The 15,606-nt window shown below is 44.9% G+C and overlaps 1 protein-coding gene across 1 annotated transcript in view; it reads left to right on the forward strand.

Moving 5' to 3' along the window:
* Positions 1-14,863, forward strand: part of LOC119435133 (PAT complex subunit CCDC47-like) — a gene marked incomplete at its 3' end in the record, with an annotated part of 43,866 nt that extends 29,003 nt beyond the window's left edge. The window contains exons 8-13 of the mRNA XM_049659713.1: positions 538-639; positions 5,116-5,223; positions 6,370-6,452; positions 6,629-6,680; positions 11,405-11,459; positions 14,697-14,863. Of these exons, the coding sequence (XP_049515670.1) occupies positions 538-639; positions 5,116-5,223; positions 6,370-6,452; positions 6,629-6,680; positions 11,405-11,459; positions 14,697-14,863 (567 nt within the window). The remainder of the gene's footprint in view (positions 1-537; positions 640-5,115; positions 5,224-6,369; positions 6,453-6,628; positions 6,681-11,404; positions 11,460-14,696) is intronic.
* Positions 14,864-15,606: the final 743 nt, after the last annotated feature.

Consider the following 15,606-nt stretch of genomic DNA (forward strand, 5'->3'; position numbering starts at 1 on the left):
GTTTGTTGTCAGCCCGTGTTGACACGGCAAAAGTAAGCTTTATACATCGTATTTTGAAAAAAATTGCCGCTAATTTTGTCTGCTGTAGCTAGCTCATAATTCGTTGTAGCACGGTCTATTAAAAGCGCACTTCGTTACATTAATAAAATAGGGAGAGCGAACTAATGTTGAAATATGGTCCGTTATGTCCGAAAGTCTATTGTACGTGAGTCCGTTGTAACGAGCGTAGGCTGTATTCGAATTGTAGACCGAACTGAATTGACAGATATTTGGTTGATGCCATATCCCGCTTTCAAAGACAACTGGCGATGTCAAGAGTGTGGAAAAGAAAAATTTCAAAAGGGACATTGTGGGGATGGTTTGTTATTTTGGTGTCTCGAGACGAAAGCTAAGCAATGTTTTTACATCATTGATGAATCAAAGTAATAATATTTTGAAACGCCAAGAAATTGGCCTCCGCGTTGTGCTCGTAGTCTCGCCATGTTCGTGAGTAGCAGGCTGACATGCAAGCTCAGCTGTATGCACTGTGCTGTGCAGGTGATCCGGGTGACGATGAGTCCTCAGTCCATGGATGGCTTCGTCATGTGCTTGGCCACAAAGAAGACGGCTGCCCGACTACACAAAACCATGGCCGACCTGGTACGGGTTTCATTTCTCCTCTGTCCTCCTGACTGTAACACACGGGCATACATCAGAATTATCCAACAATTACTCATTCTCGCATTTGCCTTGCTTCACACTCATCTTGCATCTTGTGCTCACTGGCACTCAGTCACAGTCGTGGCCTTATAATTTATTATTTTACATGAAGTGGCTCTTTCAGGAGGGCGTAACACAGGGCACCAAATGTCTTGGAACAGGCATGTACCTAGACAGGTGAGAAAAGTCCATTCAGAAACATTTATGTGCAAGCACAAGACAAGCACTATTGCAAACATCAGCCTAAGCTAAAGAGAATGAAGCTTCTTTCTAACAGGTAGGGGTGTGTGAATACCGAATAGTAGATTTCGAATGGACTATCAGAAGCTTTCTAAAAATTTAATGCTTACAATTTTTGGGCAAGAAAACACGGTGCTGCACAAGCTTGGAATTCTCCTAGCCTTGCAGAACAAGAATGTAGCAAGCTATCAGTAACATAGGTGCATAGAAAATCAAGATATACAGTACGGTCTACTTACTACTAGTGGGAACACCAAATTAATATGCCAGCACTAATTACAGCTCAGTTCTAGTATATGAATCTGTGGAAAATATTTTTTGTCAGTAGAATTTCTGTTGAATAGAATCAAGTGTTTTTTCCCTCTGAAGCTAAAGAATTGGTGACGCTATGTTGTACTAAGTACCAAGGAGGTTCTCAGTTTAATCGTGTGCCTTGTTTATTTGTTTTTATTGCATTGAAAGTTTTGCTTTCCAGTTTTTCTCCAAAATACAGAAGGGCTATCCCAACTTTACGGCAGCTGGGTTATCGTAAGGCCAATCTGTGCAACAGGTGAAAAGACTGCTTATCACATGTCTCGATCACAGCTCCGCGCTAAGCTGGCGTGCCGTCCACGTCGTTTCATTGGCTGGTTTGGTGGAATTTGCCACCTGAAATCTGCAAGGTTACTGCAAGTTTGTGCAACGCTACCCCCCCTTCTCTTTGCATATCCACCATTTGTGCCAGTGCATGCAACCGAGTCATGACACTTTCGCACCCGCCATGTAATTCCAAAGCTGGTCTTGTGATAGGTTGCTCGAAGTTCGAAAAAAAACTATAAAAAAGGCAGTGTGCGTCTACGAACGGTGTCGGGAAAGAGAGGCCGCCCTACTGTGGGTTGCAAAGATGGCAGTTGTGAACAACTTTGTTGCCATCCCGTACACTCACTTTCATTTGCAAGGCAATTATCGGCTGCCGAGTGTCTCGCAGCTGCTCCAATAGATCTGCGTCGATTCGGCACCAAACCGTAACTTCAGTCGCCAACATCCAATGAAGCAGCGCCGATTAGGCCGTGTAGCTTAGGCAATGTGGTCATGAGAAAATTCGGCGCTGGGCCAGGTGGTAACCTGTCGCAAGCCGTCACGGAAGGCTTGCTGCTGATATGTTTGTGCATGTTAGATGACGGCTCTTGAAGCGGCACGAAGTTCGCCACTGCGTATCCAACGTGATCTGCATGCCTATCGGCCCGAACTTTGCACATGCTTTCACGCTTTACAACATACGCGCCGCTTTTGTTGCCGCTTCCTTTGTCAGCGTGGCGTTTCGATCGGTCCTGTTGAACCAGGTGAACCTTCCATCGACAGAAGCGGCCCCGACCGACGGGGCACTGCTGCGAAATGCGGCCTTTGGGCACTGCGTGTGCAATCTCCCAGCCTCGGTTCGACATTGGGGAGCACTTGCAGTGCTCTACTACTACTACTCCGCTACTGCGTCAGCCGTGGAGGGGGGGGGGGGGCCATCTGCGATGCACTCGGTGCTCCTTTTGCCCCGAAACGACGTAAAACGCTCGCTTGGGTGGCATCAAGCATGAGGCGTTCTGCGTCAAACGGGACATATGGCTCTCCGTAGGTCTCTACACCGAGTGTATTGAATTTGAAAAATCGAATTGTAGACGTTCGATTCATGAATAATCGAATTTAATTGCTCGAACATTCACTGTTCAATTGAATGCGGTGATATCCTATATTCGCGCAACCTTACTAACAAGCAGGGTTTGGATACGGACTAGTTGGTATTTCATTGCAAACTTGACTTACAGCGCATACATAGACAAAAGGACAGCAAGAATGACAAGTGCTGTCTTTCGTCATTCTAACTAACAAGTGCAGTTAAATGACTAACGTAAAGGGGACATGCCTTTATAAACGCTGTAGTTGGACTAGTTGCTGAGCATTTATGGTTATTGGCAGCTTGAAACTGACCAATAGAGAGGGACAGTACTCGTGTTGTCTGTCCCTCATGCACAGTAAAACCTCGTTAATTCGACCGTTATTAATTTGGAAATCAGATAATTCGGACTTGTTCTCTGGTCCCAGCAGGCGTATGCATTATTTAAGGCGGCAATATAACTTGTTAATTTGGACCTATTTGGCCGCACGTTGGTTAATTAGGACAACTGTCAGAGCTTCGCGAGCGATGCAAAAGAGCAAAAACGGCGCTTGTATCCAACCGAAACGACGTGCCAGAATCCATGTCGCCATAGTCGTCAGTGAAAATCGTACGGGAATAACAGCAACACCAGAACGCTTCATGCTATTTGTGCCTTTCAAGCCTTCATTCTTTCGTTAACCACTGTGCATAACCCCACGTTGCCCGCATGCCTTTATAACAACGTAGTCGTTATCCATGATTGCATCGATAGCCACCACAATTTCGTCTACAGAGGTTGCGGCAAGCAGTAGTTTCATTTTGCATCAGTGTGCACGTCAGCCTTGCGCCTTCAGATGGCAAGGTCGCCATCTCTGATCGCGTTGATAGTGGCCGTGGTTTCTTTCGCAACAGTTGTGGCAAACGGTAGTTTCATTTTGACTCGTGCATGCGTCGGCCATGTGCCTTCAGGACCGCAATGTAGCCATCCATGATCGCGTCGACAGCAGCCACGGTGTCGTCCGCAGTGGTTGCGGCAAACAGTTGGTTAGTTTGACTTTGTGCGAAGCTGTCGAGGATGAAGAGCACCGGCTACATCGCGATGGATGAACGATCTGTTAGACACTACCTCACTGGCAGAAAAATAATGAGAATGTGTGCGTAGTAGTGAAAAGCATGTCTTAGATGAAGGCGCATGCCGTGGTCGCGCTGTGAAGAAAGTCCCGAGGCCTTTGCCGCTGCGAAAGCTAACCATCGCGAGATGACGAGAATTGTAGCTTCCACACTGCTATTGTGCAATATAGAAACACGATTTACTCATTCATTCAGTAACTAAAAGTGTGTTGATGTAGTAAGGATCTGTATATTGTTTTCTCATATCTTTGGTAATTCAGCATTCCTTTATCTCCGACATATTTTCCATCCCGTGAAATCCAAATTAACGAGGTTTTACTCTAACCTTGATTAGCCTTGTTAATGACTTATGTTAATTAGGGAAATCAGGATAATTAGGGCTTGTCCTCTGGTTCTGGTAGGCATATTCATTGTTTAATCAAATTCATTAATTCGTGTGTATTTGCCCTCACACCGGTTGATTCGGGCAACTCCCAGAGTGTGAGCGCAGTAAATGTACAACGCAAATGAGCAATACAGTCGCCAACTGATTTCTGGACCTTGCAGGGACTGAAAATAGCCCAAAAATCGAACAGTCCGAAAAACTCGTTCACCCAAAAAATACAATTTTATGCTTAGAGCGGCTTAAAAAGTAGGGCATCGCTTGGAGGCGATCAGATTTGCTTGGATTTATGCAAGAGTGATGTCTCCTTATATATAGTCGACAAGAACTCACCACGTTGGCAATCTCCGTTGGGGGAGGTCGAAGAAACGAACCACATTTCTTCACGCAATTTTGCTCTCGCGAAGGCACGGGAGGTGGCACCGATCACACAAATTCGAAGCCACACAATCACGCACAAACAAGATGCAACAAAGTCTCCAAGACACACCTGCTCTGTGGACACACCACGTGCAGAATAGCAACCAAAACTTAAAAAAAGAAAACTGATCACCCATTTAGTGATTATGACGATAGTGTGGACCGAAAAAAAGAAAAGTGTCGTCCCCTTTAGTGTTTTGTCAGCCAAGGAAGAGCAGGCATGGCCCCTGAGACTAGAGGATGGCACGCATTCTCTATTGATAGCATGTCCATCCCAATCTTGGAGGCTATAGAGTGGGCCACTGGAATCCAAGCCAGCTGACTGCTTATTGTGCTAAATAGAAACAGGTTTTGTTGAATCATTAAATAAGTAAATGCATGCGATTTAGTAAGCATTTGTTTATTGTTTTTCTTAAAAGCTTCGATAATTCAGTGCTGTTAATTCGGACATTTTTTTTTTCCGGTCCCGTGAAATCCGATTTAAACGACGTTTACTGTATTTGCAAGTTTTGTGTTGGAAAAAGCATTTGAACATGGCCCATGTGTGGCCATGGCCCTGTTCACAAACATGTGTGGCAGCACAAAGCATCTAATGTGGAGCACCACCTCTTTTCAGAGTACTTATTGCCCTGAGAAGAAACGCCCCGACAAGTATGGCCTACCAGCAAACTTCACTGTCCTCTCGGAGATGGGCGAGGTGGCAAACGCCATGGTGGACCAAAAGGTACAGCCAGTGCATCTACAGACATCACTGTCTCTGGCCTAGTTCTGTACATTGAGCGCAGATCAAAGTGCAGACTGGGAAACTAACCACAACACCAGTCACACATAATTATGTGGGAATGCGATGGGCAGTTGTTGCTTTCTGGCCACTGTTACAAATGCAGACAAACATGAAAATGCAACAATGCCTTATAGCCACATTTCATTTTTCATGTTTAAATTTGTGCTGATGGTGATGGACTCTTGTGAATTCAACCTTGATTATTTTGACTTTTCGCTTAATTTGAACCCACTATAATGTCCAGGCGAGAACCCATACATAGCTATGAAGAACAAAACTCGTTTAGTTTGACCGCGAGAGCCTGCTGCTTCGGTTATGTCGACTCATGCATGGAGCAGCTACTAAGGCATGAAAAGAAGAAATTCAGCAGACGGTGCTACCGCTTGTCGAAACTGTTTACTTTACTTTTCCTTTCAGTGCTGAGGCAGCGTTTGAACATGGCGGCTGAGTCGAGCTTCAAGAGCACGAAGCAGAAAGTCATTTCAGACTTTCTCGAGCCATACAAAATATTTGAGTTAGTTCATTTAGCCGCCTTGTTAATTCAACCTTTTGGATAATTCGGCAAGTTCTTCCAGTCCCACAAGGGTCAAATTAACGCTAGTCGACTGTATATTGGCTGTTTCTTAGTTCCACCCTGAAAAGGTCGTGAAATGCCTAATTGTTCGGCATATCAAAATGGAGAGATAAGAAAATGGCTAAAATTTCCAACACTTTATTTAATAAAGTAATCCATGGTTATCTGCCACTTCCACAAAGCATTTCAGATAGTGTCCTCATGATTTATTATCCTCAATTTATTTAGCTAGAAACCTACGTTTTCAGCACTGTCATCTCACAGGAACACTTTCAGTGGCATGTCTAGCTTCTACTGCCCATAAGTATAAAGCAACTAAGTAGCTGTAGGCCTCTTCAATACTTGTAATTAGGCTGGTGCGAATATTCAAAATATTGTATAGAATGTTATGCATACAGAAGGAAACGTCGAGCATCATAACATCCACCTAATATTTTTTGGTGTTCTTTAGTAGTGTGATTAGTACGATACATTTGGTTTCTGACCATGTGTTTGATTGCCATCGTGTGCAGGTGCTGTCAGTGATCAAACGCTACGAGGAGTGCATCGACTACATCCACATGTCAGACCAATACTCGGGGCCCCGGCTGCAGGAGTGAGTGCTAGTCAATGCTGGACAAATACTGTGTGTGCGTTGCTATTCTTTGCAAGCTCCCACACCCTAGTTCTCCTCATTGCCTGACGCAAAGAGGTTGTTCTTGTAATACAGCACAGCCTGGTCGATGTGTTCCTGTTCGCAATTCAGCTCTCACTCTGAAGCACTGGTTACAGGTGTGCAACAGCTGTGCCAAGCTGTGCCAAAAGCATGAAATTTGTTGAAATTGTGCCATGCTGCGCGAAGATGCCCCGACTAGCTGCAAAAGCTTCTAGTCACGCAGCCAGTTGTAGAAATCTGTCGTAATTTGATCTTTTGCAACAAGTGACGACCACTGTCAAATCTGAAGCACGAACGAGAGCTGCGGTTCGAGGCAAGTTCAGCTTCGAGTTCGCGTCTGGCCGCAGCTGCACTGCATGCGAGATGGCGCGAGTAGCAGCACATCTTCTTCATCTTTTTTTCATTTTTAATTTCACCGTTCTCAAAACGGTGCATTTTGTGACCGTCAGTGCTTGTTGTTTGAGTGGCGTATGCTACGGCTTCGCTTTCGAAGCTGGTTAGGTCTAGCAGCACCAACGGCGCTTGCTCGGCACTGAGCCGACAGCGGTAGACGGCGGTGGTCCGCTTGCATGGCCGACATGAAAACTCTCTGCTGGCGGGGCGTTGCACGGCATGCCGTTTCAGGAAGTTTGTAGCTAGTGTATTCATTCCTTAAAGAGAAAGAGCACTTTCGCAAATTTCGTGAGCAGCAGGAAATAGTTGCGCGTGCACTGCACTGCCGCATGTACGCATCGCCAGCAAAGTTCATTGTATTTACACCATCTAGACAAAATTTGCTCCCAAAATTGTTTGTTGTAGCCGATAGTATGCTATAGCAGGGTCCATTGAAAGTGGAACTGGTTGCAGATAATATAAGCAGACCAAACTAAATGAGCACAGTAGTCTATTATATCCGAAAGTATGTTGTATGCAAATCCGTTGTAATGGCCGTGGTCTCATCCCTGTCTTCTAAGCTCATAAAAGCGTCTTTCTCTGCCCCACGGCAACGCTGATCGAGAACGGGGCTTCAATGTAAATAAGCACCTTCTAGATTGACGGAACCGTTAATGGAAAGTGCCACGTTAGGTCTCCTTCAGGGCTATGATTGTGAGGTGACCAAGTTAACTAAGGTAACTTCTCAGACTTGACCTTTTTGAAGAGTGGGAAGCAGTCTCATGGGAAGTACGCAGAGAGGATGAGTTCGCACAAGCAAGCTGAAGACAGGAAAAGAACCCGCCTCGGAACAGCCCACTCTTGAAGCAGAAAGGGGACCTTTAGAGGACCAAGTGGCAGCTTGCAAGGCTTTGCTTCCTGCTGCTGAGGAAATTATCAACTCAAGTGTGAAGCAAAAAAGGCATGCACAAGTTAGAAAGTGGCGATGTGTTCTTTACGAAAGGAAATGCAAGCCTTGAGTAGACACTTCAAACACTTCGGAACTCGAGCAGAAAATGTTGAAAAAGGCGAAGCATTGATGTCATGTCAATGACATCTGCCCTAGTCATGTATAAATTGCTAGTTAGCTTGTAGTCATATGTAAGAGCAGTTTTTTCTGGTCTTGTAGGTATCTAGTGTAGTCTGATGCTGCTCAGGTGGAAGAGCTGTTTGATATGCACATAAATTTGGGCCAGTCATGTATAAGAGCACTTTGGAGTAGAAATACAAAATTTGTTTGCAGTTCTTGTACCAAACTTTTTCTTCAATGCTTTATTTTCTTGCTTGGTGTTATAAAACTTTAAAGCATTTGTATACACCTGCTTTGGAAGTTGGTATGAATTCACCTGAATTCTTGTTCCCTTGCCAGGCTATTGAACATTATGTTGTCTTCTGCTATTATTCTTCAACCACACTCATACACTTTCTCAGTTAAGGTCCTCAACCATTTTTGTAATTTCTTCAAAAAATTGCTCTAAATCCTATTTCAGCTGTTTGCACCCGTGCATGTAGTTTCCATAGGGTCATGCGTACTTGTAGACTTCTGTTAATTCAGTCCCGGCTCAAGGTCCTGGCTGGCGCCAATGCATTTCTATGGGCCCAAACTTTCCTTATTTCGATCCTGAAGTTGGCTTTCGATGAATACTGTACTTGTGCGTAAATAACGTGACCACGAATATAATGCGGGAGAGGGGGGCTTTTGGTCTCCCAGAAATTGAAAAAAAAAATGTATTATTAAAATTACTATGCAAACATGAATCAATACCATAGAAACAGGAAAAAATGCTCAAAAGGGATGGCTGCAGGGCTTATTCATCATTACTGTGAAGTGCCGTCACAAATGAAGTGGAAGGGCGAGTGCTGACGTATTTGTCACTGTCAGCGAGAACGTCGTCGTCCATAACATCCACCAAGGGGAAGCTTATAGTAGGGGTGAGCCAAATGAAATTTGGGGGTGGGCCAGCACGCAATACGGCTAACTTTCTCCAAGTAAGTGCATAGCTTATAAAGGGTGTCCCGACTACCATGCACCAAGATTTAAAAATATGCAAATGCCACGTAGCTGGACAGAACCAAGGTAATGTTGTTTGCCGTCACTTGGACATACTCATATTATTTCGTGCATTCCACCTAAACACATAATTAGTCTTAGTATAATAAACTTCTCAGATATTATTGGATTAAAAGTGTAAATCAGAAAATTGTAGAGCAGCATGAAAAACTCCCGATACAGCTTTCTGTTGCTCAATACGTGCTACATAAATGTGTTTTTCCGAGAATGAAAGAAGGCCGAAAATACACGTAAAATTGCTGCGCAACTGGCCGCTCAAGGCACTTTACGTGTATAGTTTGATTGATATCGCAATGAAGACAGATTGGAATAGTTTTACGTTTTACCAGCCCAGAGTTGATTGCAGCTCTCTGGGTCTGGGGTGACATATGGTGACCCATAAATTATGTTAGCGCGTCGATTGGACCGCATAATTTGAGAACGTTTTCTGCTATCATCATGAGCGTCAGCGCGAGAGTATATAGTTCGATTGTATTTCCACCAATGTTTTCGGCTGTACAGGAAAACAAACGCCATGCCACCACTCGACCCACTTACATATTTTAGTACACTATAGTGACAAGCGTGCTTCTGGTATGCGCTTTGTGTTGGTTTATTTCCGTTTCATCGTGGTTTCGAAGTGCGCTGCCATATTCGTTATCCCACTAAAATTCAGATTGGCCTTCTCCAAAAGGCGATTTTGTCTGCTCCAAACTGCTCCAAAGGCAATTTTACTTGCTCCAAAAATTGCTCCCAATTGACTGTGGCCAGTCCCACCCATGAGAGGACTGCATCACTGTGAGACTGACCATAGGCTGCCGAACTGTCTGGCTTTTCAGGTAGTTTAACCTAACAAACTTTGTCATCAATTAACCCCAAGCTCCACACTGCTGAACCATGTTTGAGCAATGAACCTTATCAGGCTTTTTTTTAGATGCGAAGCATTATGCTCGGGGCTATGTCACTCCCTCCCTATCTAAGCGTCGTAAAAGTCGTCATGACTCCACATAGACACAAAAACCCTGTACTTATTGAACTGTATTCTGCTCTGTACAAGGCATACCTGTCTAACCAGCATATTATTATATGCTGGGTGCCTGGCCATAGAGGCATCGAGGGCAATGTTCTAGCTGATGAAATGGCCACAACTACATTGCGAGCGCTTAACCCTACCGCTTAATCCCTGTCAGAGATCTCAAGCCCTACTTGAGAAAGAAACTTCGAAGCCACTGGCAGCGCTTGTCGGATGCCGGAACGAACAATAAGCTCCACTTAGTTAAGCCACAGATAGGTCCCTGGCATCCGTTACGAAAGTACGAAGAACTAATGTCTCTTCTCTCGTCTGAGAATAGGACATACATACGGCACCCACAATTTTCTCTTAACGGGAAATGACCCGCCAACCTGTGGTAGATGTGGAGAGAGGCTTACCGTGCTCCACGTCCTCGTGGAGTGCAGGGAAGCCGAAAGAGAGAGAAAAAGGCACTTTCCTCTAGCATACCGGTGCCATCCCTCTCCATCCGGCTATGTTTCTTGGCGACGAACCTCTCTTTGATAATAAGGCTGTCCTGGATTTTCTGAGCGATGTAGTATTGCATGTTATTTGCCCAATAGTTTCGTAGCGCATCCTCTCTCCAGAGGATGTCGCCGCGATAGTAATTTTGCATAGCACGCGCCCCAGACCTTGCGTTTCAAAGGGTCTGTCAAGGCAGCAGTGCTTTTTGAAAAGTTTTATCTGTGATATGTTTTCGTTTATCGTCATTATATTGCAATTTTTCGTGTTCATAGTGCACCTCATTAGCCATTGCCATAATTTTATTACATATATTTTACGCATTTTACAGCGATTGTTTTAGGCCCTTTTACAGCTACGATGTGTCTACTTTCGCACTTCATTGCTCCATTGTCCACTCATGAACACTGGCCTGGCGCTCTTTGGCCATACTGGCCCTTGCGCCATTAAACAGCATACATCATCACTCCCTCCCTCCTCCCTTCATCCATCCATCCATCCATCCGCCGTGCGTCCACACCCCTACTGCGCATGCGATCATCCTCCCCTCCTTCCTCTCCTTGTCTCATCGCCTCTCGGCATTCATGCGCATCCTCCTCTCTCTCTCCTCTCCAACACTCCTCTCCGGATTGCGCAATGAATGGCTACACCTGGGCTCCGCGCGTGATAATGCGAAGCAGCTTAGGTTAGAGGCTGTAGTTTATACAGCTGATAAAACTACCTTGAATCGACCCATAGCTGCTTCGCATACTACTCAGGGTTCCCCTACGGAAGATGGTGTAATGTTTTGCTCTCCATTTCCTTGTCTCGCTTATAAACAATCAATAAAAAAAAAGTCAGTCCTCTGTAACAATGCAGTGACTGCAGTCAGTGCAAGCACAGCTGTTGAGTGCTGACTCGTATTCTTGTCCTCTGCAGGGATACACAACCACCAAGCTGCCGGAGGTCAAGAAGGGCTCTATTGGATTTAATGGTCAGTGATATCCTTCAGAGGCTTCTTCCTGTTCAGCTTGAACGTCAGCATATGATGATCTTGCTTGTATTGTGCACTTCCAAGTATGAATCTATAATACGTAGTATATTGAAATGGAATTCAGAAAAAAAAAAGTCATATATCAATATTGGAAAACTTAACACAAAGTTTGATGCTTATCAATTTCATGCAAGAGAACATAGGGGTGTGACATCTTAACCTATTGCGCCATTTTGATACAAACGCATGCGCCAGACTGTGCCAAGCACAGAAAATTGACCGAAATTCCGCCACGCTGTGCCAGAACAGCTTCGGCATGTGTGCTCCAGAAGTGGCCGCTAACAGCGAGCGGATTTTTTTTCTGAAAACGAGTGCAGCTGTTCACATTTTGTGCACATCCTCCCGCAGAGTTTCTCGTAATTTTCACGCTTATTATACTGGACTTTCTGGCGCTTACGGAAAGAGGCCGGCACGCGTGCGGCCACTCCCAGCTGTTGTTGCTGCTGTCATGATTGATGGCCAGGGCAGCTGTATTTAGAGTGCACTAGAATACGGTTGAGTGGGCCGAGCAGTCCCTAGCTGAGGCGCAAAACAACGAAAAGTAGGCTGAGGGCACTTCGAGCGAACTAGATATTAGAGAGGCGCATGCTGCAGCAGGTTCAGCGGGCGGGCGTCTCTGTCCCCAGGGCCGGTATAACGTAAAACTATTCCAATCTGTTTTTATGCCCATATGGGCGACGCCTGAGCCATTCTGACCTATCACGAAGGGCTAATGGTGGATTTGGAATAAAAAAAGTTGCAGTTTCGCTCAAAAGGCAAAGCATCGATTGCGATAGCAAATTTGTAAACATCTATAGGAAGTAAGGATAGTAATTTTATCGGCCGTATAAGCTTGCAAACATTTGCTTACTAACTAAATTAACAAGCATGGTGTCACGCACACACAGCAATTGTGAACACATCTCACTCGATGACCGCGCACATTCGCTGTCGAAACGCTAGAGTGAGAAAATGCAACAGCATCAAGCGAATTGCCCTTCGTGCTGCCTCTCGCTTCAACGGCAACTAAGCGGCGAGAACACCACGCATGAAGCTATCAGCACTCTGTCCCCATCGCAGATTGCTTTCAAGATAGGGCCCGTATGGCCGTGCTATATGCAGCCGCCGCTGAAGTAGAACCCTCCCCTTTCCTCCCTTGCGCATGCGAGATTGGGCCACCATCGTCAGCTCACCCTCGCCCGCTTTGATTTGCACATACAGCATGTGCCGACGATGTTATTGCCCTTGACCATTACACAGACCGTAACACCGATGGTGACAGCAGAAATGCGCCTGGAGTGTCCTTATAATTGGCAATCAAACAAATTGGAATAGTTTTACGTTATACCAGCCCAGGGTCGATTGCGGCTCTGTGCCTGCAGTGACATAAGGTGACCCAGAACTTATGTTACTACGTCGATTGGACCACATAATTTATGCACATTTTCCGCTATTATCATGAGCGTTTGCGCGGGTATATAGTTTGATTGTAGTGCCACCGATGGTTTTCGGCTTTGCAGGAAAGAATGCGCCGTGCCGCCATTCGACCCACTCTTCTTTATTCTAGTACACTATAGCTACAAAGCGCGCTTCTTCTAAGCATCTCGTGTTGGTTTATTCTGTTTTTGTCTGTTTTTTGTCGTGGTTTTAAAGTGCACTGCCATATTCCATATTTCATTATTCTGCCAAAATTCATATTGGCCTGCTCCAGACTGCTTCAAAATGAAATTTTATTTGCTCCAAATTGCTCCAAAATGAAATTAGTCAGCTCCAAGCTGCTCCAAAACACAATTTTACTTGCTCCAAAATGACTTTGGGCAGTGATTTGTAACTAACATAATGTAACTTCATTGCGTGGAAACAGTTAACGAGACAAGGGGGAAACGACATACACAGTGTATATTGCTCCCTTCTGTCTCCTCCTTTGTTTCTGCGCTACTAAGTTACATCATCATCAGCGTATTTTATGTCCACTTCAGGACGAAGGCCTCTCCCAGCGACCTCCAATTGCCCCTGTCCACTAGCTGATTCCAGTTTACGCCTACAAAGTTACATCATGGACTAGCAACTAGCCCAAACTCTGATATTGCCAAACATCCTTGATAATGCTTTGTCTGGGCCTTGGAAGTCAAAAGCTCTTCAGCATATGTCATAAAAAAAGTTAACTCGTTCCGCTGGATTTGTACAGTCAACAAATTATTTATACTCGGCAGGAACCACCTAAAATTCTGAGTTAGATGTCTGAAAAATCAGATTCACCTGAGTTTTGGGGCCTTTATTTCAAACAGGATTTGAAAAAGCTTGTCAGCTCGTTCCTGTATGCAAGTACGCTTGCTTGCAACCAGGTCATCCTGTATTTTGGTTCAAGTCGTGCAGCTGCTATATACAGATAAAAGCATTTTGAGAGTGCCTGGGCCAAATTCACATCCCATGGCAACTTCACGTGATGTCAACCATTTTCCAGCAGCAACATAATCACAGTTTCTTAGTTGTCTCCTACCATACTCATTTCATTTCAGCCATCAGTACAAACAGGGGTGATCCTGTTGGCACATTGTCAAGCCGTCTGATGATTCCTAGCAAAAAAAAAATCACCACAGTAGACAGTACTTCAAAGGTCACCTGGGGCCGTGTCACCATTTAATGTGGTATTTAACAGATTTGACTTATGTGATGAATGACAAGATGAACAAGATACAAATTAACAGTATGCAGACTTGCAATTTTGGTAGCTTGACTTGGCAAGACTAAAACAATAACGTGATCCTTTTATTTATACAACAATTTAGCATTGTGGAGAAGCCAGCAACACATTGTTATCAACATTTCCAATGCCTCAAAAATTTATAAAGTTTTTACAGCTAGCACGTCCTTTTGCTACTGTCAGTTTTGAGAAGGCATTGGCAATAAATCACAACCACAACATAGGGCTGTCTGCACGTCATGATGGCTCAGTTTCCATGCATTCTGCAATCATGCAGATGGAGTTCAAGAAGTAAATGCACTCTGTAACTCACCCAAATTTTGCTATGTCTGTGAAGAGCAAGTGGTAATTTCTCGAGGATTTATGAATAGGCAAGCATGTCAATTTTCAATGTCTGAAATATCAATCGGAAAATTTGTTGCTAGTGCTGTAATGTCCCTTGATGGATGGATGGTAATCTTATTGATGCAGCCTGCATTTCGTTATTTGTGTAGTTATCACGAATATGCCATATTACCCAACTTTGTGCTTATATATTTGGCTCCGTGCAGTACCTGGCATGGGTCGAGTGTCAGCTGAAACCATGGAGGAAATGAAGCCACTCCTCCAGCTGGTCTTCTACTGCATCGACAAAGTGCGCCGCTTCAAGCTCAGCAAAGAGGTCAGTCACTGCTCTTTGAAACCTCATTATGTTGTAGGTCTTGATATACCGTAGAATTCTTGGCATACCACAGATTACTCTCTACGTACAGTGATGCTACCGCTGCGCCGATTGCGCCGAACTGCAGCGAGAGGTAAACTCTGCTACGTGCTGCTACATTTCAGCAAAATATGAGAAATCTGCACCCCCTCTGCACCGAAAGGTCTGCTCAGGTTTCAAAAACTTAACTAAGTCCTCAAACGGCATTTTTCCGCACCATCGAAATCGGCATGGTTTGGACCAGCGGCTGTGTTCGCTCCACGGTGGACCGAGCCAAGCCTCTCTGATTAAGCCTGGAGCGTTCAATACCTTCCGCCCTGCAGTGTGTGGGTTGCTTAGGCAACTGACAGTGTCACTTTCCAGGTGGCAGGAAGCAATTTTGCTGGCGCCAAGCCAGATGACCCCGCTCCTCTCCTGTGTGACCAATGTAAAATGGTGACCCAAGTTTTGGACGCTGTACACACGGTGTCTCGCTCAGTTTTCTCGAAAGTAATGCGCACAATATTGCAGACATGACGCTTGTGACGAAAGTTGCCGCCATGCAATTTGTTGCCCTGCTTTCGTTGGCGCGACGATTTCACGGCTTTAGGAATGCCATATGGCCGCTACAAAGTGTTTCGTCAACTCTGCACCAAACCGCCCTTTTGCGGCTGATACTGACAAAGCGGGTGCTAGTTAGGTCTAGTTTCATGTTATATGGCCGT

The sequence above is a fragment of the Dermacentor silvarum genome, unplaced genomic scaffold, assembly GCF_013339745.2.
Source record: "Dermacentor silvarum isolate Dsil-2018 unplaced genomic scaffold, BIME_Dsil_1.4 Seq477, whole genome shotgun sequence".
Taxonomy (NCBI): Eukaryota; Metazoa; Arthropoda; class Arachnida; order Ixodida; family Ixodidae; genus Dermacentor; species Dermacentor silvarum.